Here is a 24,946-nt window from a genome sequence, read left to right on the forward strand (position 1 = left end):
ATAGAAGATCTACAGGATGTAGACAGTGTGGAGCGCAGCAGAAAGCTTTGGCTTAGAAATATGGTTTTGAGTGACATCATCATATGACAGGATGAAATCAGAATGTGTAGGGTTAGTGAAGCAGAAGATTTTTTAGTATATGTGCTGCTGAAGCGAGCACAAAGCAGATTTTAAGACCAAATCTTGAAGCACATCTGTGTTTAAAGGATAAGGAAAATGTGGAGTCTGCAAAGAATAGTAAGAGACTGTGGACAAAGAGGAAAGAGCAGACAGGTGGGAGAGATGTCACAGAAGCCAAGGGAAGACTGAAATCCAGCCAATGGATTTAGCAATGCGGAGACCATTAGTGACCTGAGTAAGAGGAATTTCAGTGTAGGAGAGGGATGGGAAAACGGAACACACACAAAGAAGAGAATACAACTTGGTGCTGGCTAACTAGTAGTGAGCAGAGAAGGGAGCAGATAATTCTTTTGGAAAGTTTGGTCATGGAGGAGAGGATTGAAGCAGAATAGAAGCTGAAAGACAATGGAGTTGAGAGACTTATTTTTTAAGCTGCTGAAATCTGATCAGTTTAAAGTCTGATGGGAAAAATTCATTAGTTGTAAAGAGGTTGGCCATAAGCTGAATTTAGCCAGAATTTAAAACTCTTCATAAAATTCTTCACCCAAACACATCCTTTTACCTTTTGCTATTCTGAATAAATTCCCAACTATTAATCACTCTGTTCCTTCTAGGTTTCACTGTGGTCTTGTTATCCTAATGGGATTGCAAATTCCTGTAAAGCAGGTTTCAAACGATTCTATTCCCTTATTCTGGGTAGCACTTAGTTCAGTTCTTTATGTAGAGAAAATTCTCGACAGATGTTATTTTTAACACTCTTATTTGTGTATTCTTGGAGGAGGTATTTAATGTCCACTATGCATCAGATATTATTTTAGTTGCTGAGGATATAAAGTGCATTAAACCAGGCATTCCTTTCCCCCAAGGAGTTTATAATCTAGAAAGACAGTAAATAAGCTAGTAATAGGAAAACAAAGTAAGTACAGAATGTAGGAGATATTCTGAGTAACTTTGTATATTTACATATATGTATATTTTTTCCTATGAATTCTTTCCAGCATTGTGGATGAACAACCACAAACAATTGGAGAGCTAAATGACTTACTTAAGGTGGAAAGAAAAAGATAGTTTAAAAAAACAAAAAGAGGAAGTATTTTTGAACCCAGTATAGATTCTCCTTTGTTTACCATTTCTAAAGTCATTGGTAATATGATGGCTGTGCTTTGGGGGTATTCTATTGGTTTGATTGTTACTTAGCTTTTGAGAAACTAACCAACTCTTCACGTTTTCTCTTTCCCGTTACAGTAATTTGCCATCTTCCATGTATGAATGGAGGCCAGTGCAGTTCAAGGGACAAATGCCAGTGCCCTCCAAATTTCACAGGGAAGCTCTGTCAGATCCCGGTCCACGGGGCCAGCCTGCCTAAAGTGTATCAGCATTCCCAGCAGTCAGGCAAGGCGCTGGGAACGCATGTCGTCCACTCAACACATACTTTGCCTCTGACCATGACCAGCCAGCAAGGAGTCAAAGGTAAGCTGACTGTTTTGATTTTGCCTATTCGTCAGAACTCTGTTAACATGCCAAACCTATATATACAGAGGCCAAGTGCCTGCGTGGTTGGCATTGGAACAGGATATGGGCCCAGTTATATGGCGACAGTGCTTTCTCGGCCATAGAGAATGGTACCTAGGAACTGAGAAAATGGAGCCCATCTTTCTCTGGTGACCCAGGACCAAGAGCTAATAAGCGTACCTGGTGCTCTTCTAGCAGGACCTGGGAAAGGGGAAGATGAACAAGATGGTGTTCTGACCCTTATGATCATTAATCATCTAGTAGATCACATGGTACCTGCTGTTGAATACCAAGTCTATTTTGTAGTCAAAGAGTCCTTGGTTTTAGTTCTAAACAATCTGTAACCTCCCTGGGCTTCAGTTTATTCATCTGTAGAGGAAGATAAACTAGGTCACTTGGAGCTCAAATTCTATGACTAATTCATTCTTTTCAACCTGGCATCTCTCACACATGCACAATTTTTAAAAAAGGGGTCAAAGAAGTGTTACCAGCTCTTATTCTTTAAAACCTGAATCTTAGCATCAGAAGATAAATTTCTGTGTGAAACCTGTAGAGAAAGAAAATACTGATATAAAATGTCACACTTAAATATTTTGTGTGTGTCAAAAGAAGCACAAGAGTATGCACATACCAGGTTTAAGGGTAAAAGAACTATGTTTTGTGAAATTGTGTTATAAATCCTACAGTCTCTCTGATGGAAACTTTGTGAGAAATTAGAAAATAATCTAACTCTTGAGTCTTAATTACTTTTGTTTGATAAAATGTATGACCACTAGTAGCACAAATTTCATAGTCTTGTGGCTCTTCTGAAAAAAATGTTTCATGAATCTGTTATTGTGAGAGGTTTAAATTTTGCTTTGTAAAAGTAATTTTATTCTTTAAAGTATATAAAGTCAGCTTTAATTTTTGAGTGTCCCTTTTACTCTCAAGAGTTTTAAAGGCTGTGCAGCAAAACTAGATCCACACTATAAATCTTTTATTTATCCTATGCATAATATATATGTGGTCTTTCCTGGTGGCGTAGCAGTGAAGAGAATCTACCTGCAATGCAGGAGACATGGGTTTGATTCCTGGGGTGGGAAGATCCCGTGGAGAAGGGAATGGCTACCCACTCCAGTATTTTTGCCTGGGAAACCCCATGGACAGAGGACCTGGTGGGCTATAGTCCATGGGATCACAAAAGAGTTGGGCACGACTTAAACAACAAAACAACAGCATAATATATATGTACTTAAGTATATGTGTGTGTATAAAATTTAGTTTCATGCTGATGAGCATGAAAATTTACTTTCATCGTGACATGCATGTTGATTATTTACAGCTGATAAGTTTTCCTCCCGATCTGTTTTAGTGAAATTTCCTCCTAACATAGTCAATATCCATGTGAAGCACCCTCCTGAGGCCTCGGTCCAGATACATCAGGTTTCAAGAGTTGACGGCCCAACAGGTCAGAAGGTTAAAGAAGCTCAACCAGGCCAGTCCCAAGTCCCTTACCAAGGCCTTCCTGTCCAGAAGACCCAGACGGTCCATTCCTCATACCAGCAAGTCATTCCTCATGTGTACCCGGTGGCTGCTAAGACCCAGCTGGGCCGGTGCTTCCAGGAAACCATTGGGTCACAGGTGAGCAACACCCCAGCCCATTTTAGTGATGTGTTCTAGATAGTCTCATTTAGTAGGAAAGACAGCCTTGATGAAATGAGGTTTTTGTAGAAGGAATTGGCAACCTGTGGGCCTGTTGCTATAAATAAAGATTTATTGGATACAGCAAGATCCATCATTTACATCCTGTCTGTGTCTGCTTTCATGATACTGACAGAAGGATTATATAGTTTCAGTGAGGTCATATGATCTGAAATGCCTAAAATATGGTCTGCAAAGACCTTTATGGGAAGAGTTTGCCAACCTCTGATATATAAGATACTGTAAGTATTGTAAGATATTTATAAGTATCTATAAGATAATAGTATGTATTGAACTTCCAGAAATGCTGCAAGATGTCCATGATTGCCTGTTGGTATTTTTTCAGCTACAGTGATCTGTGTTTAAAGCATGTGTCAGGCATGAGATACGGTATATGAGATATATTCTACAGAGGTGTTTGAAAATTTTCATGCCTTTTTGCAATAGTTTGCTGGTTAGTGGATATAGTCAAGTTTTGAACCCAATAATAATTTGTCATCTTTTATTTTCTTATAAAACTATATAAGTAGAATAGCAGTGTATGAGTTGTTTGAAGTGTATTTTAAATATTGTATTTATGTGTAACTGTAGGTCTGTATATCGTTAAGTGAGAGAGAAGTTGACTTTTCTTCAAAACTCAGCATTGACTGTGCATAGTAAAAGCAACAGAAAATTACTGTCTCCTCTACCACAGTTTCTTGGTGCTTCCTGCTTTGGAATTATGTTGTAATGACATAGCTTTGTTCTGTGGTTCTTCTCCTGTCACTTGATTATGGTTTTAACCCCCTGTGAGAAGAATAGGTGAGATCTGTTTATCTACTGTTATATGAATATTCAAAAAATTATGTGTGTCTGTGTGTGTGATATCTGTTGGTAATAGAATCAATCATTCTTGCTTTTGAACCTGGATAACACTTTTAGGTGCTGGGCAAGTCTATGGTTAGGTCATCTCCTTTCTTCTAGTTGTAGCCTGCTAGGCTCCTCTGTCCGTGGGATTTCCCAGGCAAGAATATGAAGTAGGTTGTCATTTTCTTCTCCAAAGGATCTTTCTGACCCAGGGATTGAACCTGTGTCTCCTGCATTGGCAGGGTTTCTTTACCACTGAGCCACCAGGGAAACCCTTTTCTCCTAGAGGAAGAAGCAAAATTGGTTTGTAGACCAGGATGGAAAGAAGAGCCATGTAGAGTTATAAGACCTTGGTTAGAGGCATGGGTTCGGCACTTGGTGGCAAGGAGCCAGCTTCCTTATTTGTCAAGTGGAGACAAGAATATGGGGCTTGGTCAAGCTTAGACTAGGCAAAGTGACATGCTCTGCAAATGTTACAGAACTATACAAATACTAGCTTAGAAAATGCTTACCTATGGAGAGAGTCAAATGTAGAATAGAGCAGGTGCTTGCTTATGTCATGTGACTTCACTAAGGCAGGGAAGGTTTAATCTCCCACTCAACCTTGGTCTGCCTGGAGATGCCTGAAATGCCTGCTGAGAGGGGGGCTTTTTCTTCCTCAGTTGAAGACCAGGTTTAAACATGCTTTTTGCAGAAGGAATATCATCAAGTTACATTTACCTAGAAGTTAAGGACTGGATTACTGTGTTAAAGGCAAGTCTTTACAGGGGCAGTGGGGCTGAAGTGAACCTCATGCATGGCACAATTTGCCCCAGAAAAGTCTTGGAGGAGAAGGATGAATTTGGTGTCATTTGCATTGTTTCGTCATTTCAGTTTAGGTCGATCATGAGGAAAAAGCAGGTCCTTTTAAAATTCTGTGCCCAGTATCTTTCTCCTTAGTTTCCAAACTGGAACACAGATGGTAAAAAGCAAGAAAATGAGATGTCAACAGACTTTGTTGTTCTTGTACGTGTAATTGTAGGCAGACAATTGTTCACTGGAAAGAATATAAACAAATTATTTACTTTTAGGCCTAAAATGGATTATACAATTCACATGCATTGGATAGTAGGTGGAATTATCCAAATAATTCAGACTCATTGGAACACATTTTTGCCTTATCTGGATATTTCTCTGACTTCTGATCTAAGTGATCCAGACAATGATCTCAATGCTTAATTCATTTTGCATGTGTAGTCAGTAATACACAGCTTCAAAATATTCTCAGAATACATTTTTTTCCTATTGGTGAGAAATGTTGAGTGCCTATGATTGTCCAATTTGTGCAATTAGGATGATCCAGGCACTGAAAAGATTACTGACAAAATAGTCGATAGTATATAAGATGCATCCTACAAAGGTGTTTGGAAATATCTGTGCTTTCTTGCTATGGTTGTTTTGCAAATACAGCTACTGAGGGAGGTATAAGTGGATTTTAAATGAATGGCAGAAAACCCTAACGAGTACTTAAAATTTTATTTATTAGTTATTTTAAATAAATACTGGTGTTTTGCTCAGTAGGAAGATTCTTATTCACTGAGATTATACCTACTGAGAATTTAATGTCATAATCAGTAAGCACCTATGTTTATGTATTGCCATTGGAGGTCATTTGCAAAATTTGGTAAAAATACTCTTGTTTCTGTAGCACATTCTAACAATGAGCCAGTAAACTTGAGGTTGAAAATCCAACATGAGCTGTGTTCAGTGTATTCGAATTCATGGGACTTTCACAGAATAGAATTTCGGGACCTGCTTGGATGGTGGAGGAAAATGGATGATTGGTTTGGAAACTAAGCTTACAGAGAAGAGGGCAGAAATTAAATAGAGGAGAGAGAACACTGTAAGAAACAGGTGAGGAAGAAGCGTCAGAAGAGACCAGAGAAGTCAACTAGAGTAGAGTTCCTGCAGATGTTGGCACAGATAGGAAGTCTTTTAAACCTTAGGTGTAGGGCAAAATCAATAACTTGGTGTCAAATTAAAAATAGCATGATTCCCCTTTGATCAAGTGATCAAATTCAGAATCATTAAAAGCAGGACAAATGACATTATGTTCCTCCTAGTGGGCTACAGTATGAAATGTATAGCAACACCTTAAAAGGATTCTTGCCAGAAATATATAGCAGAATCTAATTGAGCCTTTATACCTAACCTCCAGCTTATAGGGAATGTTGAAGGTGAAGAAACAAGCCAAAGCTATCACATCAGAAAGACTGATAAATTGTTGCTTGATTTCTTTAAGACATTCATATCATTAAACACACACAAACAGTGACTTCCCCAGAAAGAGACTAGAGAGTTAACAGCACATCTAATGTATGAACCTTAATCATATTTTGGCTTTAAAAAAAAACCACACAGCTCTGAAAGACATTTAAAGAACAATTGAGGATGTTTAAATATGGGCTGAATATTAGATGGTATTTTGGAACTATTCTTTTCTTAGCTGTGATAATGGTATTAGAGGTATGTAGGGCAGCGTCCTTATTCTTGAGTGAGGAATGCCATGATGTCTATAATTTACTTTCAAATGCCTTTTATACACAAATATAGCAAAATTGTAATAGCTATTGACTCAGAAGTGGAAATACAAGTGATTACTGTTTTTATTCTTTGGATTATCTCAGCATATTTGAAAATTCCTTATAAGAAAAAGAAAGAAAATGTGAACATTTTCTTGACTTGTGAATGGAATAATATAATTTTAAAATGAATTTAAAAGCTCTAAGTTTAGTACATTTACTGAATGTCTAGAAAATTTTAAAAGTTTCAACTTTTGAATGAGATGGAAGTGGATGTGGACATGGTAGACATGAGGAAGCCAGGGAAGAGAAGTTGGCCTTGGTCTAATTGTGAAATGATCAGGGTCCAACCTAAGAAGTCAACTTGAAGAGTTGAATGCAGAGGCTTTTGTGAAGGATCCAGCATCAGGATTTGATTATGGGCTGTTGTGAAGAAAAAGATGGTGATGAGCTGGACTATTCTGAACTTTCTGGCTTCAGAAATCAGATAAATGTGCTGTCTGATTGATTAATTGACCCTTGCAGGGGAGGATTATGAGGTAAAGATGAGTAGCTACATCTTTGTTTTAACCAGTTCCATCTTTGATTGATGTCAAGAATCAGGTATTCTTGAATAACAGTCATGGAATCCAGTGCTGTTTTAGAGATGAAGTGAGAGAGGATTAATGGAGAAAATTCAGTGGTTAGTGAATAGATCTAGTAATGATAGATAAATAATACAGATTTTTTAATACTTGTCTTAATATTATAAAGTGGAAAGAATAGGAATAATGTGATTAGAAATATCTAAAATATTTTTTACCTTGATGGAGAGTGTCAAGATAAAGGGGAAAATACCTTTCTATTGTGATGTTTCATCTTTTAGAGTCCTAACAAATAATTTATTCTTAAGATTATATAGACTTGTTGATTTCTATGTGAGTCAGGCTGGGTACAGGAATCACTAAATTCACCTTCAAGTATTAAGAGAACAGAAATTAATAGAACATATAGAGTGATCAGGGCTTCCCCAGTAGCTCAGCTGGTAAAGAATCCACCTGCAATGCAGGAGACCCTGTTCAATTCCTGGGTTGGGAAGATCCCCGGGGGAAGGGATAGACTGCCGATTCTAGTATTCCTGGGCTTCCCCGGTGGCTCAGACAGTAAAGAATCTGCCTACAATGTGGGAGACCTGGGTTTGATCCCTGGGTTGGGAAGATCCCATGGAGAAGGGCGCGGCAACCCACTCCAGTATTCTTGCCTGGAGAATCCCCATGGACAGAGGAACCTGGCAGGCCACAGTTAGTGGGGTTGCAAAGAGTCGGATACGACTGAGCAACTAAACACGGGATGGCCCAGAGGAATTGGTTTCTTGAATGTAAATCAAGTTTGAAGTGTGCTACAATAAATAAAAGATAACTCATAATAACCTACTGTATTGCACAGGGAGCTTTATTCAGTGTTCTATAATGAACCTGTATGGGAATGGAGTCTGGAAGAGAGTGGGTGTATGTATATGTATGGCTGATTCCCTTTTCTGTACAGCAGAAACTAACACAATATTAAAAATAAATTATACTCCAATAAAAAAATCAAGTTTGAAATAGTTGAAAAGTAATAATTTTGGCAAAGATAGGTATCTGTGTTGCCTACAGTAAGTACTGGTACTCCATAGATATTTGAAAATATTTCTCATATTTTGCGCAATGTATAGATCAAATTAGAATTACATTTCTAGTGGTTATAGTTATTTCAACATTTCCAGCAAGTTTTCATCTCTAACGTGTGCTTAGTCACTCAGTCGTGTCTGACTCTTTGGGCTTGATGGAGACTTGATACAGACCCCATGGACTGTAGCCTGCTAGGCTCCTCTGTTCGTGGGGATTCTCCAGGCAAGAATACTGGGGAAGCCAAATTTCAGAAAACAACCCTCAAATCTATTTTTGCACCATAAGATCATTGAATGGATATACTTTTTCCATTGTTCAAGGGTGTCTTTTATTCTAAATGGATTTTCTTAACAGTGACCCAAGTTGGAGACTTATTTGGCATCAGGAGGTTTTGGTTGTTTCAAACTTGTTTTATGTATTGCCCAATTGCTGGAAATGAACATTTACAGTGACCTAATGATGCCAGATGGTGTGAAAAGAGCTTCTGTGAGATGGAGGGTTGGGAGTCCAGCTTCCAGGTTGGGTGTGCCACTGCTGCCTTGTGAAATCATGTGTTTTTTGTTCATTGTGGGAACGTGCCCCTTAATTAGACAGTTGTACAAGATGAGACTGAAATTTAGGTGCCTCAAGACTTTCCTATTACAAGTGCCAAAAGAGTAGCATGTTGCACATATGAATGCTTGCGTTAAAGAGAACAGAAATACTAGAAAACCTGAAGTAGATGTAAACAGAAGAGAAAGGATATTTTTAGTACAGCACTCTAGCACAGATAAAGGTAATCAAATAACAGTCAAACTCACTTTCACAGTTGGCAACCACACAATCCCCATATTGTTGGGAAAAAAAGTTCCATACAGGTACAAGATGTACAAACTATAAGGTATAAAATAAGTTATAAGGATATATTGTACAACATGGTGAATGTAGTCAATATTTTACAATAATTATAAATGGGGCATAAACTTGAAAAATCGTGAATCACTATATGGTATACTTGTAACATATAATATTATATAGCAACTGTACTTCAATTAAAAAAAATAAGGAAAGTTTAATTTTAAAAACCATAAGAAACACTCTAAATTCTCTAATATATATTCTATAGAAGAAAGTAAGCTTTTATATGTATTAGGAAGAAAAGGACCACTTCTTGATGTGAAATCCTGGTATCACTGAAAAAAATCTTTCTTTCCTTTAATTATTGGTCATATAAATAATAAGCCCTTGGGCAAAAAGTAAAGAGTTTGCAATCCTCTTAGAGGTTCTAGAAGTTGGATAGGAAAATCGAAACAGTGGGCCTTTGGAGAAAGAGATTCTTTAACTGAAGATTGGTCTTTTTGGCAGATAAATTCAATAACATCCTCATGCTCTAAACCACAATACTGGGACACACACACACTTCTGAAGGACCAAACAGATTCACTTGCTTTTGTTAAAAAATGAAAAGAAAGCTTAAAAAAAAAAAGAGCATCATGGAGAAACTAGCATGAAAGTGTGAGCTCACTGAAGTGGGGAAGTATATTAACTTCATGGCTGAAAGTACTTTTTAAAAAAGTCTCAGGACTTTGAAAAAAAAAATTTCCTGGTTTCTACCACATAGAAGCCAATGAAAAAACAGAGCTGTCTGTTGACTCTACATAGCAGAAAAAACAGAGATGGGTAAGTAAAGATGTATTGGGCTGGCCAAAAAGCTTGTTTGGGTTTTTTCATAAGCCTCTTAGGTGGCACAAGTGGTAAAGAACCTGCCTGTCAATGCAAGAGATATAAAAGACATGGGTTCAATCCCTGGGTTGGGAAGATCCCCTGGAGGAAGGCATGGCAACCCACTCCAGTATTCTTGCCTGGAGAATCCCCTGGACAGAGGAGCCCAGTGGGATACAGTCTATAGGGTCACAAAGAGTCAGATATGACTGAAGCGACTTAGCACAGCACATACAAGATGGTACAGAAGAAGCTGAACAAATTTTTGGCCAGCCCAGTAGACATAGCAATGGGCTTCAGACTTTGAATATCTCTTCTCATTGATGAGAAAGGAATTTAGTGCTTAATTAAGGGATCTAGGACATGAAATTCTGCTTAGAAACCTCTTCTTTGATTTCTTCAGATTCTTCTCTGCACTGATGATGAGCATTACTGGGGTGAGGCCTGAAGCGAGGATGAAATACTAATTTTATCCTGATGGGAGGATAATGCCAGAATGGTTGTAACACTTTCACACTGTTTAATTCCCTAATTGAGTCCATAACTTACATAAATACATGAGAAGTTTCAGGAAGGAACAACTGTTAATATAAAGCACTGTTACTGTAGGCTCTCGGCCTCTCACTTCTGTGTTATGGTGTTATGGGCTGAGTTAGCCAGGCTGGGCCAGCAGTGGGGGCAGGTTTGTATGTGGTCCTCTTCCCCACTTCCCCAGGCAATATGCTTTTGGGGTCCGGGCTCTCCTGGGTGCACTTGACCTTGCAGACGTGCTGCTGGGCAGTGATGAGGGAAGGCAGGGCCAGAGTTACCAAATATCTGCCTTCTCCAGGAGCAGAGAGTCCCGTGAGGGTGTGTTGATTGCATTTACTGCAGTTAGGCCTCCTTCAGGTGGAATAAATCATAGCCACCAGACGCTTCCTATGCCATCTGAGATTTGCTTCAGTGTCCTACTCAAACAGCCCTTTGGCATAATCTAAGAAATACTTAACTGACCGGTAGGGAGTCTGGTTGTCCCCAGTGGCTCTGAAATGCCCATCCTTGCCAAACCTTACCTGTGTCAGCAGCGTGACGCATGCACATGACACCTTGCTTGAGAGGTCCTGGACCTCTGCAGTGTCACCTGCTCTTGCTCTAGCCACCTCTGCCTGATGGACTTCAGGCAGGGGCCCTCTTCTTGGAGTCAAAAAGATCAGTAGAGCCAGGGATAAGATCCAAAGGGGAAACACACGCTGCATGTGAAAGAGAACACGTCTCCATGTCACTGGGCTTCTGCCAGCGACAGGAAGAACTGCTGGTTTTACTTGGATTGAGAATGTAGGACTGAGACATTAGGATAATCAAAATATAGATTCTTAGAACTGAAGTAGAGTAATTCAGAGAATGGGTGATGACCCAGACATTACCTTTCTTACTGCCTATCATCCCGTCTTTACCCCGGCCAACGCCTTCTGGGCACCAAAATGGCTGTCAGTTTTGAGTATTCACTCACCCTGACCTTTTTAATAGACAAGCATGTTTATGCTTCTTCAGTCCACTCAGGTGTTTTTCATTTTATTGGCAGTGAAAATGCCTTTATCATGACATGGAATATCAAATTTCTGTATTTTATATCTCTAGGGCTCACTGAGATTATATACTATTTTAATTAGACTCTTGTTTTTGCAGAGAAGTAGGCATTGAAAATAATGATGGGGCAATTCCGAGTAGATGCATGCTATTTCACTTCTGATATCAGCAAAGTGGCAAGGTTTTGTGGTCACTTGAAGACGACAGTTCTGAGCATGTTGGAAGTGGTTTCAAGAGATCATGTCTTGAACTGATGGCTGGTTTAGGCTCTTGTACATTACAGAAATGTTTGAAGAGTCACAGCTGGCATTTCTAGGGTCTGATGTTGTTTCTTGGCTTTGTCTACATGACCCCTTGGAATTGAGATATGCTAAAATGAAGTGGAATCATCTGATTTACAAAAAGCACAAACATAAGCAACAACCCCATCCTTCAGAGCCTGATTCATAAATTTCGGTGAAAAAAGCAATATTACCCTTTGTTGAAAGATATCAAAAGGATTACCCGACTTTGCTCTGCACCTTCCCCCACAATGATGGTAACATTGTTTTCTTATCCTCCCAGTTTTTCTCCCTTTTTCTCTTTTCATATATAAAAGGATTTATATATGAAATTGGATGTTGTTTCAATGAGCTCATTCTTTGAGACTGTGCAATTTACTCTAGTAACAGTGCTGTTTGCCGTTAGGATATTGGTTTTGAAGGAAGTGTTTCAGAACCCATTAATGAGCTGCACATGAAAATATGTCTGTTTTTCTGTCCACCCATTTACTGTATTCTCAGTGAATTCAAAAGCGTCCAATGCTCTCAGGTCAGCCCCTTGGTGAACAGAATTTGCCACCATTGAGGATATTTCAAATAATGTAACATCAGTCCTGCATTTTGAAATCCAGACAGAGGAGTTCTAAGTATCCTGAACAAAGAGCAGTGCTTTCAAGATGGTAGTTTGAGGAGGACTGCTTTAGAGTGTGCAAGCTTTGACGGAGTTAAGAAAATGGTCTAACGGTCTGTGGCTTTGGGGTAGGCATTTTAATGAGGCAGTGTGTTTTTATAAAATATTTGATAGAGAGCATTCACATTTATGGCCTTAGTTGACCTTCAAAACAACTTCAAAATAACGAGAAGTAGGTATTCTTGTCTCCCATTTACTTAAATGAACCTTGAGGTTCAGAGAGGTGAGGGGACTAGCTTATATTAGTATTTCCAAGACAATCACTCTTTTTCCATTTTGGCAAATTCATCATGTCTCTGGCCCTCGGTTTCTTTATTTTTCAAATAACTGGTTTGGCTGAGAAGACTATCAAGGCTCCTTTCAGCCATGCAGTGCTCTGACTGTAATGATTTTGACGTCTTTCTTCTTTTCCACAACTTTAGAGGCCACTTATACTTACTCATAGTATCAATGGACAAAGCAAACTGTACAGACATCAAACACAGTCAGTATCTAGAATGATCTTTCAAATCTACCCCAGCTTGAGAGACTCAAGTGTTGGTTCCTCCAAAAAGCCTTTCAGTCCTCCTTCAATGCACATTGATCCCTCCTCCCTTAACCTTTTACTGCGTGTAAAATCCAATCAGACCATTTCAAAGTTCATTGTCCTAAAGTTGATTTTTGTGCCTCTCCTCTCTCCCCCACAAACTTGTGCTTTTCATGAGAACAGGGCCACTTAGGAACTGAGCTCATTGCTAGGCACACCTCAGTCATCAGCAGATCTGTTAGTGTTAGAGTAGGCCAAGTTTTACGGTAGTCATAAATCCTGCAAAAGCTTACAGTTTGTGCACACTCGACGTCTAACAGGTGAGCCGGGGACCGCGCAGCACATCTCCCAGGGACTCAGGCCGCCGGCGGGCTCCACGGCTCTCCTGCCGCTCTGTGTGGAAGGCACGGCCTCTCACCTCCTGCCGCAGGGAAGACGCATAGGTTGGAGTCTTAACCCCCAGTGTGCCTGTAATTGGATACAGTCCGTAAGGAAGTAATTAAGAGTAAATGAGGTCATAAGGGTGAGGCCCTGATACAACAGGGTTAGTGTTTTTGTAACCAGAGAGCTCCGTCTCTTTGCCAGGTGAGGACATGGCAGGATGGCAGCCTCCTGCAAGCCAGGGAGAGAGTCCTCACCGGAGCTGGCCACGCTGGCACCTCTGGAACGGGGCGGGAAAAATGAATGTCTGTTGTTGAAGCCACCCAGTCTCTGGAATTTCATTATGGCAGTCCACGCTGACTAAGGGTTAGGAACCGGAACATGTGGGGAGGCAAGTGGTTCTCTGGTGAGCAGCAAATGTTCCCGCCACAAGTGGCAGAGCAGTGGTCAAGACAGACGTGGTTCCCTGCTCACAGGGAATTAAACCTATTAATATGACTTGTGGCATTCAGTTTTTCTATACTGCTTGCAACCAAACCACAGGTAATTATTAGTTTTGAGTTCTGTGTCCTTGGATGAGATACAGAAAAACTGAAAGCTTAACCAAATGAGGCACGTGTTACAGCTTACGTAGTGTTATAAGGCCCCAAACGGTGTTATGTTCCTTTCAGTATCTTTCTTTGTAAACAAAAAGGAAACTGACAGGCAATGAAGCTTTATAGAAAGAATTTCTCTCAATACAGTTCTGGAAATAGGCTTTGGGCAGAATAGGCCTTTATGTTCATCATCTGGGAGAGATCTGATTACTGTAGTAATAACCATGCCATGCCTATCTGCCTGTCTTAATTTCCGTCCTCACCTTGGGTCTGTCTTTATAAAGGAAGGCTCCTTGGTACTGGAGTTAGGATAAATTTCATCTTTGTATCATCTCATACTAGGATTTATGATGTTGTTTATGTTTTGCTGCAAGGGGAGGTTAAGGGAATTATGATGTAGGAATATAATCATGACAAAACATAATTATTCTTTTTGCAATTTAAGAATAGCAAGACACACATATCACAGCCTGCTAGACTTGACTATTGAAATCCTCAAATCATTGTAGAGGTGGAGAAAATAGGCAGCCCAAATTTGATCGTTTGTTTAGAAAAGATGTCAAGTAGAATCATAAGTTTCATGCTTAAGAATTTTTCCCCCTTTTATGTTACTTTAAAACCATTTTTTGCCTTAGTGTAACTTTAAAAATACTGTTTCATAAAACTAAAGTAGTTGTCTGGAATTCCTTGAAGCCCATGGTTTGGCTTCAGCAGGCTTTAAACAAATACACTGTCAGAAATCAATGTGGATACATTTACAACAGTTAATGCCCTAGTCACAGTAGATACTTTGTAAAATCAATACCCTGAAATATCAGAGGATTATGGTTGTATCAGATACCCCAAATGCCTAACATTGTTTTAATTACTCTAATAAAAGAAAGCTGGGTGAACTTAAAAAAAAAAAAAACAAAAAAAACCTTTCCTATAAAGAATGTTCTACTCAAGCCAAAGCAAATTTTTTACAAGTTCTTTTAGAAAATCTGGAAGTATTTAAGCGTTTTCCTCTTCTTCTTATGAGACAATGCCTGTTACCCTGCCAGTGCTCCATCGAACAATATTCCCCTTTATGACAGCAGGCCTTTAGAACAAGTTGATCAAATATGTTGCGTTAGTGATAGGGTTCAGAGATTTGGATGCTTTTTCTTATTGGCACATAGACATAAACATATTTAATGTTCTGGTACATGGATGTTGAAGAGCTCTCATGAGGTTTTCTAGTTTGGTTTGGAGCCATAGTTGGTCCACAGGCTCAAGGAGGACTGTTTTGCTCAGAAGATGGGCAGAAGTCATTTTGCCAGAGGGGAGATGTGTTTATATCATAGTGAAAATATTAATAGAAACAAAGAAGAGCTGTGACAGGAGTTTGGATTAATTGTTGCATTACTTGCAGGGAGAGCTCCTCCCAAGAGGGTCCTCATTCTGGTTTTTATAAGAAATCCCAGAGGATTTTTGTTTTGTTTTGTTTTAATAAGTGCGATTCATGTTCCTCAACCAGATTCATAGAACTGAGGGTGTAGTTTCTTCTTGCCAGAATACCTTGAGGCTTTTTGCCAGAATATTGGAATAAGGTACTTCTGGGTGTGGTAGAGGTGAGTGTGGCAGTTTCACACATGGGATAGTTCTTGGGACACCTGTGCAGTGTGGGTTGATCAACCATAATGTGACTTTTAATGAGTCATACCTCAAGGCATGGAAAGTCTGCCTCTCCATGCCTATCTTGAATAATTTATTTCACTTGTTGGTAGTTATCTATTTATTATAATTCTTATAGTTTAGAAAGGAGTCATTGAAAAGCCACAACTGTTTTAGAAAGAACTGTGTAGTTTTTTTTGCTTTTTTTTTTTTTTTTTTTTTTTTCAGTAGTGCCGACTAGCAGGAAAAGGGGAGGACATGAAACAAGGTCCAGAAGAGGAAGCCCATTCTGGTTGTCACTGATTGAGTTGGTCTAGGTCAGGATATGATGTGAGGATCTGGAAATACGGCAGCAGAGAATCTAGTGTGTTAGCCTGACAGGCGGGGCGTTCAGTGAACATGGACCTTCACAGGTTACCCTCAGCCCTGTACTAGAGTCTTCATAAAATCACAGACTCTAGGCACATCAATGAACATTCACTGTTAGTCTGTCCTTAAAATTTGATTGGTGAGGAAGCTGAAGTCCAGAGAGAAATAAACTTGCTTCATGTCTTGTTTTGAGTTTATGGTAGGTAAGGACTAAAACTGAGGCTTTCTGGGTCTTACTCCAGTATCGTTTCTACTATTCCATGCAGGCTCTTAGGTCATTTCTTCTGGGTGTGGAGGATTTACAAGAACCATTGCTCTCTGTAGAAGTTGGTTTGGGCTGCCATCACAAATATTGGGTTGGCCAAAAAAGTTTGTTCAGGTTTCTGTAACATCTTATGGAAAAACCCAAATGAACTTCTGGCCAAGCCAATACCATAGACTGGGTAGTAGAAATGACCAAAATTTATTTTCTCACAGTTCTGTAAATTGGAAGTATAAGATCAAGAGGTTGAGAGATTTAATTCCTGGTAGGGCTCTCTTCAGGCTTCCCTGATAGCTCACTTGGTAAAGAATCCACCTGCAATGCAGGAGACCCTGGTTCAATTCCTGGGTCAGGAAGATCCACTGGAGAAGGGATAGGCTACCCATTCCAGTATTCTTGGGCTTTCCTTGTGACTCAACTGGTAAAGAATCCACCTGCAATGCAGGAGACCTGGGTTTGATCCCTGGGTTGGGAAGATTCCCTGGAGAAGGGAAAGGCTACCCACTCCAGTATTCTGGCCTGGAGAGTTCCATGGACTGTACGGTCCATGGGGTCACAGAGTTGAACATGACTGAGCGACTTTCACTTCACTTCAGGGCTGTCTTCCTGGTTTGTCTGTGGCCACCTTCTCTCTGTCTTCATAGGGCAGAAAAAGGGCTCTAGTGTGTCTCTCTTCATCAGGACACTAATCCTATCACAAGGGCCAACCCTCATGACCTCATCTAAATCTAATTATGTTCCAAAGGCCACACCTTCTCATGTCATGTTGTCAGGGGTCAGATATGAATATATACAGAGAGGCATAACAATATTCAGTCCATGATACTAGCTGAGCAGGAAAGAACAGACACATTCTCTGGGACCTGTCTCAGTGAGTTCATGTTCTGCACTGTCTTTGTCCTTGGGCCATGATGCTTGGGAGTGGATGTAGAGTAGTAGGCTCCATTATTGTGGTTTCATGGTTTTGATCCTCTTTCACCAAGACATGGCATATGACAAGAAGAGTCTTGATGTCCCCAAGGTGAAGTCATCTGTTGCTTAAACACTGATATTAACTGGTTAACTCACTGTGATTCAGTGATACCATGTTGTCCTTATTGAGTAGAAGTGTTGGAGAAGACTCTTGAGAGTCCCTTGGACTGCAAGGAGATCCAGCCAGTCCATCCTAAAGGAGATCAGTCCTGGGTGTTCATTGGAAGGACTGATGCTGAAGCTGAAACTCCAGTACTTTGGCCACCTCATGCAAAGAGTTGACTCATTGGAAAAGACCCTGATGCTGGGAGGGATTGGGGGCAGGAGGAGGAGGGGACGACAGAGGATGAGATGGCTGGATGGCACCACCGACTGGATGAACATGGGTTTGAGTAAACTCCGGGAGTTGGTGATAGACAGGGAGGCCTGGCGTGCTGCGATTCATGGGGTCACAAAGAGTCAGACACGACTGAGCAACTGAACTGAACTGAAAATGAAATCACAAACTTTCCACAGCATTAACCCCCTGACCTTTATTTTGAAAAAAACTGGTCAGAGTACTTTAGTACTCTGAACATTTTTAGCAAAATCTTAAGAATATTTTGTTTTGGGACTTACCTGTGGTCCAGTGGTTAAGATGCCACACTTTCACTGCAGGGGGCATAGATTCAGTTCCTGGTGGGGGAAAAAAGATCCCCTTGCTGTGCAGAGCAACTTTAAAAAAACAAAACAAAACAAAAAGAACATCTCTTTAAATTTCTTTATGTTAGTTACTCAGTCATGTCTGACCCTTTGCAATCCCATGGCCTGTAGCCCACCAGGCTTCTCTGTCCATGGAATACAGTCCATGCAATTCTCCAGGCCAGAATACTGGAGTGGGTAGCCTTTCCCTTCGTCAGGGAATCTTCCCAACCCGGGTCTCCTGCATTGCAGTTGGATTCTTTTTTTTTTTTTTTTTTGATGCAGTTGGATTCTTTACCAGCTGAGCCACAAGGGAAGCCCAAGAATACTGGAGTGGGTAGCCTATCCCTTCTCTAGCAGATCTTCCTGACCCAGGAATTGAACCGGGGTCTCCTGCATTGCAGGTGGATTCTTTACCAACTGAGCTATCAGGGAAGCCCTTTAAATTTCCAGATCTAATTTATTTTAAGGCAGCTCTTCTCTGTAAGTTGGGACATTGTATTATATTGAGTAATTTAGATTATTAGGTCATTCGTTAAATAAGCCCAGGTTTTTAAACAAGTGACCCAGAGGAAGGGGTCTAATATTGATTCTGAGCCAAACATGTCTGGACACATGGTTGGCTCATGTAGAATCTGCTTCCATGTATTGTTTAAGTTTTGAGAACTCTGTGGAAATGGACATTTTTAGTTCCATTTTAAGGAAGAAATAGGCAGAGAGTTTGAGAGTTTTGCCTGTGGCCATGTAGGTGGTGATGGGTAAAGTGAGGATTTTGATGCATATTGATCCAACTTCAGAAGCTAAACTCTTGCCTTTTATTGAGTTCTGGGTCATCTTTTCACCGCTTTTCACTGGTCCCACGTGCGGGAATAGGATTGTGTGGGCAGGTCAGTTTCACAATCACAATGCACTAATTCTGCCAAATGTGGAGATGCCTGGCAGTCTGTGTTGGGGTGGCTCTTGCTTGGGACAGCATTGGTTGGGAAAGAGATCTTTTGCAATGAACTTAAAAGCTCCCTTCAGCTAGTTCTTTGAGGAGGAATATAGCCAACACTTCTCTAATACTTTAATAATTACCCAATTTTGTTATGGGCCTCTGATTACTGATCATATTGATCAGCAATTTCTTCCATTTTTCTCCAAGAATGATGTACTCTATCCTAATAATTCGTACTTACTTTTGAGGGGAAGTATCAGAAGGGCATGGCAACCCACTCCAGTATTCTTGCCTGGAAAATCCCATGGACAGAGGAGCCTGGTGGGCCTCAGTCCATGGGGTTGCAAGGAGTCTGACATGACTCAAGTGACTGAGCATGCATGCACACACCAGATGTAGAACACTATACTTTCATAAAACACTTAATCTTTTCTTTCTCTTCCTCCTCCTCTTGATCAATATTTCTGTTTGCCATGCTGCTTCACAGATGCCAGATACTTCACTGGAAGCAATCCAGAACTCTGTTGCTTTGACCTTTCCTTTTTCCTGTCTCCTGATGAATTTTGATGTCCCGCTGCAAGCTGAATCCGACTGAAGAATGCTCCATGCCTTAGCTCCACTTCATTCTCTGATTTGCCCCACCGGTTCGCTGTTTCTTTGCATTTGGCCCGCCTTCCTCTGTCCTTTGCCTGCTCCCGCCCTGCGGGCCCCTTCCAGTTGTTGTTAGGTATTGGGCTTAGCTAACGCTGCTCCATCCCTTTGGAATCCTTCTCCCCAGTCCAGCCGTTGAGTCACTGCCTGTTTCAGTTCTTGCCCAAACACTACTCTGCATCCTCTTGCAAGAGAGAGAGTAGCAGTGAACCAGCCTCTCTCTCCTTTCATGTTTTACTTCGGTACCATCTCTAGGAGCATTTAAAAAAAATCTATATTACTTTAATATTTTAGTTTCTCTGTGTTTCTTTGGTTCCAGTGTCTTAATCTCATTGAGAAAAATGTTCTTTATTCAAACTCAGAGTCTTTTATACTTCAGTATATAATGGTTCCTGATAATAAAATAAAGTGAGTTACATACACGTGATAAGATAATTTGTAAGAGTATTTCAGTATTAACATTTTCAAATGTCTTCAGTTGTGAGTCCTTGACATGGTGGCCATCTTCATAAAGCAGCCCTTTTACTCCTAGAGTATCTGAACTCTTTTAAGAAATGTATCCCAAGAGCCTAAGAAATTGGCCAGCACTGTAACGCTCGGTAGGTTGCACCCACACAAGATATAAGCTGAGGAGCATGGTGCAGATCCAGCCAGTCCTTGCTGTGCTTCCCAAACACTATGTCCTGGTGCAGAACACCACCCCAGAAGATCACTGTCTACTAGTCTCTGCACAGGGGCTGAGGGGATAAGGTCAGCCACGCTTGGACATGCATTGTTGAATCTCACCACAGTCCTTTGAAGTTGGGATTACCATCCGTTTGTCTGAGAACTAGTCTGGAGATGCTGGATGGTCTGTGGAACATCTTGTCAGAGAGACTTGGGGTTTAGGTCCAGGTGTAATGATTCCACACCAGTGTTCCTTTTTTTTCCCCACGGCTGAATCTTTCCTGGGGAGGATCCATTGGCCTGGTGCAGCAAATGTTCTTGAAATAAGGATATTATAGGTACTAGTAATTTTAAGGTGTGAAAACTGAATCTTTTTGACACCATACTCCAATATTCATCACACTCCCTTCAAGTGATTGTTCATCTATGAAGCAATCCCATTGGCGAGTTTGTAATAGACAAAAATTATAAGCCATTAAATTTAAGACTTAATGCTCATATATTTATAGGGAGATCTAAAACCAGCTGTCATCACAGCTTTATTCGGAGTGGCAGGAAAGTGTTATGATGTTTTAAAAACGAGGATTTGCAGGTGAGTGCTGCAGATAAGTCTACAGATAAGTGTTCTCAATCAGGTCAAGATTTAGAAGAGTTCATGATTTTGCAGTCTGTTAATTCTTAACAATGTTTAACAAAGGCTTTTACACCATGGCTTGTAATAACTTCTTCGCTGTAAAAGCAGCACCATGAACATTCATGGAGTAATTGTGATGCTTTCTAAATAGTCTTACCCTCTAATGTATGGTGCTAGTCTGGGTATGCAGGTAGTAATGGTTGATGAGTTATTTTCATGCAGCCAGTCTTCTAGGAATCATGGTGATTAGTGCTGAGAGGAGTTCTGTTTTCCTCTTTTTCTGTCTAGTGTGCATAGGTCCTGTAGGAGTAAGCTCAGACTGGTATGAGCATCCCTGGTGGTGTTGATTTGAGGGACAAGGTAAAACATAGAAGCTGGGTAGGAGTGTATCTGCCCAGACACTGTCCTGTTAGAAACATTTCCTGCTCTCCGCAACACAAGTACTTGGGGTTGGCTCTAGTATTTCCTTTGTCAGTAATGCAACCTATCAGTGTATATTGAGCATGGAACCCTAGATCTGACAGAAACCCTAAGAGACATCTGCTGCTCACCCTGGGCATTCCCACAAGATGATCCTTTAGCATCAGTGAAGATGTTGACCTCTTCCATTGTTGAGGATCATTTGCTGTTGTAAAGGTCTCCTGCTTTGAGTGGAATCTTCTTTTCTTGTGATCTGGAGCCTGTAGTCCTGCTAATACCTTCACCATGCAGATAACTTCAAGCAACAACTTGAACATGTTAAACATGTTTGTTGAACATGTCTGAACTCTGCTGTCTGTCTTATTATCTCTACTTTCTTCAGCTGATAGTCATTGAACCTGGTAGCCTGAACCTTTATTGTTCTGTTTGGACCACTCTAGGTAGGCCATGCATTTGCTGAATCCTAGCCTGGACGTGTGGGGTCCAAGAGTCCCCTAATGTGCAGCCCGGAGTTGTGTGAACTTTTTGAGCTTTATCACATTGCTCAATGGACAGCATAGGTTTTCCTTTCTGGCTTGAAATAACTAAATATTGGGTTATGTGATTAGCACATTTCTCCTGGATTTCTAATAAGATATGCCTTGAAATGAGAGACAGTCTTTCTCTGAAAATGTGGTGAGTGATTCACACAAGAGAAATTCCATTTGTATTTTTAACTTGTAAAAAATCACTTTAATCTGGGAATAAAAATGTATCTCAGTAGCATCAGCCTATGTCCATGTGATTATGTCTTATTGAGAAGTAGAATCTTCCAGGCTGACAGGAGGGCATTCAAGATTCTAATGTCCTTTTCAATGTCATTGTCTCCTGTGTGGACTTTTGGTATGGAGGGGAGATCCTTCCTCTACCTTCTTCTGTTCTAGATGCTTCCAGCATCCAGGTAATATCAGGTGCTGCGGAATCTCTTGTATGAGCGAAAGCCCTGCATCTGGCTGCAAAGATCTCAGGTGGAGTTTCTTGCTGCACTTTGAAATCTCTGCATAGTTAACTAACTAGAGGGGCGCCCTTTGCCTTGCTGCAAACCTGACTTTATCCCTTGCAGTCTGTCCTCGTGCGGTGCAGACCCAGTTTTGAGAGGAACACACAGCGCTGTGGTACCACCTACCCTGCATTTATTTAATCGACTTGGATGGCTTGTGCTGGTCTTGGCTGTGGACCCGCAAAAACAAAGCCGTAGGATAAAGCAGCCTGAATCCTGTAATGAAAACCTTGTACCTTTTTTTTGAGGCCCAGTCGGGAGAAATGATTTATTTTTGCCCTCCCAAATCAAACATTCTAGGAATCCAAGGTGAAAATTGGATTTTAACTGCTACCAGCATTTGGAGCATATAAAATCGGCAAGTGTTGAGAGTTTTGCTTGATGAAGAGAAGAACCCAGAGGGGCTGGGACGAGAATGGTCTGCATGTGATATGCACTGGTGTCTGACATAAATCTGACTGATCATACTGGAAGTAAACCACAAGCACGCTTTGGCAGCTGATTGCAACCGTGGAGACCTCTGTGTTCTTCACATATCATTTTGCTTCCAGTCTTCATGCCTGGAGCGTTGTTCCATCTTCCTTCTTCCGTGCTTCGTATTTCAGGTTTAAGCCTTCTGTTATTAAGCTGAGGGAGTCTGGGGACTACCTCAATGCAGCCAGTGTGTGTTGTTTCTCCCCGAGGTTCTCCATTTGTACATGTGTTCACTCTCTCCCCCCACTGCCCCCCTCCCCTCCTCCTGCTCATCATACACTATTTTTGGAGAGAATACGACATCCTGTTGAAATCTTGAAAACCCACAAAAACCTGAGGACTTCAAAGCTATGATGTAACTCCAACTTCATTAGCTGAGCCCTGCCTTCTCTGGTTTTGTTTTACAAGTCGGACATGCAGTCAGAGCCTTGCTGGGAATACTGCATGGGTAGACCTGGAGGGAAGGCAGTGTGGCCCCTGGAGGCCTGCCAGGCAACGGGTATCCGCTCTCTGCTGCTCTTTTCTACGAGTCACCACCTGTCCCAACTTTCTGCCCCCGAGTTCTGCTCACCAGCCTGGGCTAGTTTGCTAATTTCCATTGTTTTCCCCAGGACCATTGCTTGCTTGAATGGACTGAAACTAGTTCTTTAGTTTCTTCTGATTGTTTGCTCCTTCCTTCCCTTAACGTTTATTGAGTGTTTATTTGCAACTTGTACTATACATTGGGGTATAAAGATAAGTAAAATACATCTGTGTTTGATTAAAATACATAGCGGAGGCAGCAGAACTGTGTAGAAAGTATCCTGGCGTAAAGGGGATGGTTGGAGGAACTCGCTGAAATTGAGGAGACAGGAGGTTTCATGGTGAGGATTCTCTGGGTCTGTTAAAGGAAGGAAGGAGCGAACAATCAGAAGGAACTAAAGAACAAGCTAGTTTGTACAGAAGATAAGGCGTCCTGGAGTGTGCCTGAAGGATGGATGGAGAGGGGTGGGAGGGGACAGAGAGAGATTGTCCGAGGTGAGAACTGGAAGTTTACGTGTATCGTATCGGGGAGGTTGCAGGCTTCATACAGGGGAGAGTCGCTGTAGGTTTTCATTCAGAATAATGTGATCAGGTTTGTCTCTGGAAAGTGAAAGTGAAAGTCGCTCAGTCTGACTCTTTGTGACCCCATGGACGACCCCATGGACTATACAGTCCATGGAATTCTCCAGGCCAGAATACTGGAGTGGAGAGCCTTTTCATTCTCCAGAGGATCTTCCCAACCCAGGGATCGAACCCAGGTCTCCCTAATTGCAGGTGGATTCTTTACCAGCTGAGCCACAAGGAAGCCCAGGTGACTCTGAAAGCCATTTGGAGAATCTTGTAGAGGCTGAGGCAGAGGGAGGCAGAGTGGCCCCTTAGATCTGGGCTTTGCCTGCGCGTTAGGAACGAGGAGCCGGGCGGCCCTTCCTGCACCACTGGCCTCGAAAGCAGTGCGCAAAGCAGAGCCTGTCATTCTAAAGTCTGGTCGGTGCCACGGAGCAGGTCTGACTCAGGATTCTTCTCCTTGGCCTCTTCTGACCTCGGCTGACTGGAACATGAGACGGATCCTTGCATTTGTCATCTCTGTGGCGCTCAGGTGATCCCGAAGCCCGACTCGTCTGCCTGCTGGCCTGATTTAGACCTGCCAGAACCTTCCCAGCGTGGCTGACTTCCCGGGGTCAGGCTGCATGGATGTCTGGAGTGTTGGTCTCACCCAGGGCTGGTCTGGCTCGGCCCGTGGTCATGCCCTGTCTCGCCCAGGCCTTGGTGTTACAGGAGGACCCATGGCCTCTTGTAGGTGGGATCTGTGTGCCGTATTCTCAAGGTCTTTGTACATGCCTCCCCCTACAGCTCTGTTCCCTGAGTGTCCACAGCGGACATCTCAGTAGACAATTAAAATTCAAATGTAAAAAGTTCAAAGTATCTTTTAAGTTTCTTCTTACTAAGGGGGAAGAAAATGTGAAGAAAGGCATTGGAAGGTTAAGTTTTATAAAGTGCTCAGAACAGTGACAGGTTGTATGAAGACTAAAAATGCCAAGGAGCTCTTGGAAATGTGCTTGTTTGCTTGAGTGCCCTCTGATTGTGTGCGGATGTTT

General features: G+C 41.3%; 1 protein-coding gene across 13 annotated transcripts in view; it reads left to right on the forward strand.

Moving 5' to 3' along the window:
- LTBP1 (latent transforming growth factor beta binding protein 1) overlaps positions 1–24,946 on the forward strand; it is a 434,653-nt gene that overhangs the window by 220,614 nt on the left and 189,093 nt on the right. For all 13 annotated transcript variants that reach the window (XM_070476676.1, XM_070476671.1, XM_070476680.1 and 10 more), the window contains 2 exons: positions 1,366–1,590; positions 2,984–3,252. In XM_070476676.1, the coding sequence (XP_070332777.1) occupies positions 1,366–1,590; positions 2,984–3,252 (494 nt within the window). The remainder of the gene's footprint in view (positions 1–1,365; positions 1,591–2,983; positions 3,253–24,946) is intronic.

Source organism: Odocoileus virginianus, chromosome 2 (assembly GCF_023699985.2).
Source record: "Odocoileus virginianus isolate 20LAN1187 ecotype Illinois chromosome 2, Ovbor_1.2, whole genome shotgun sequence".
Lineage (NCBI taxonomy): Eukaryota > Metazoa > Chordata > Mammalia > Artiodactyla > Cervidae > Odocoileus > Odocoileus virginianus.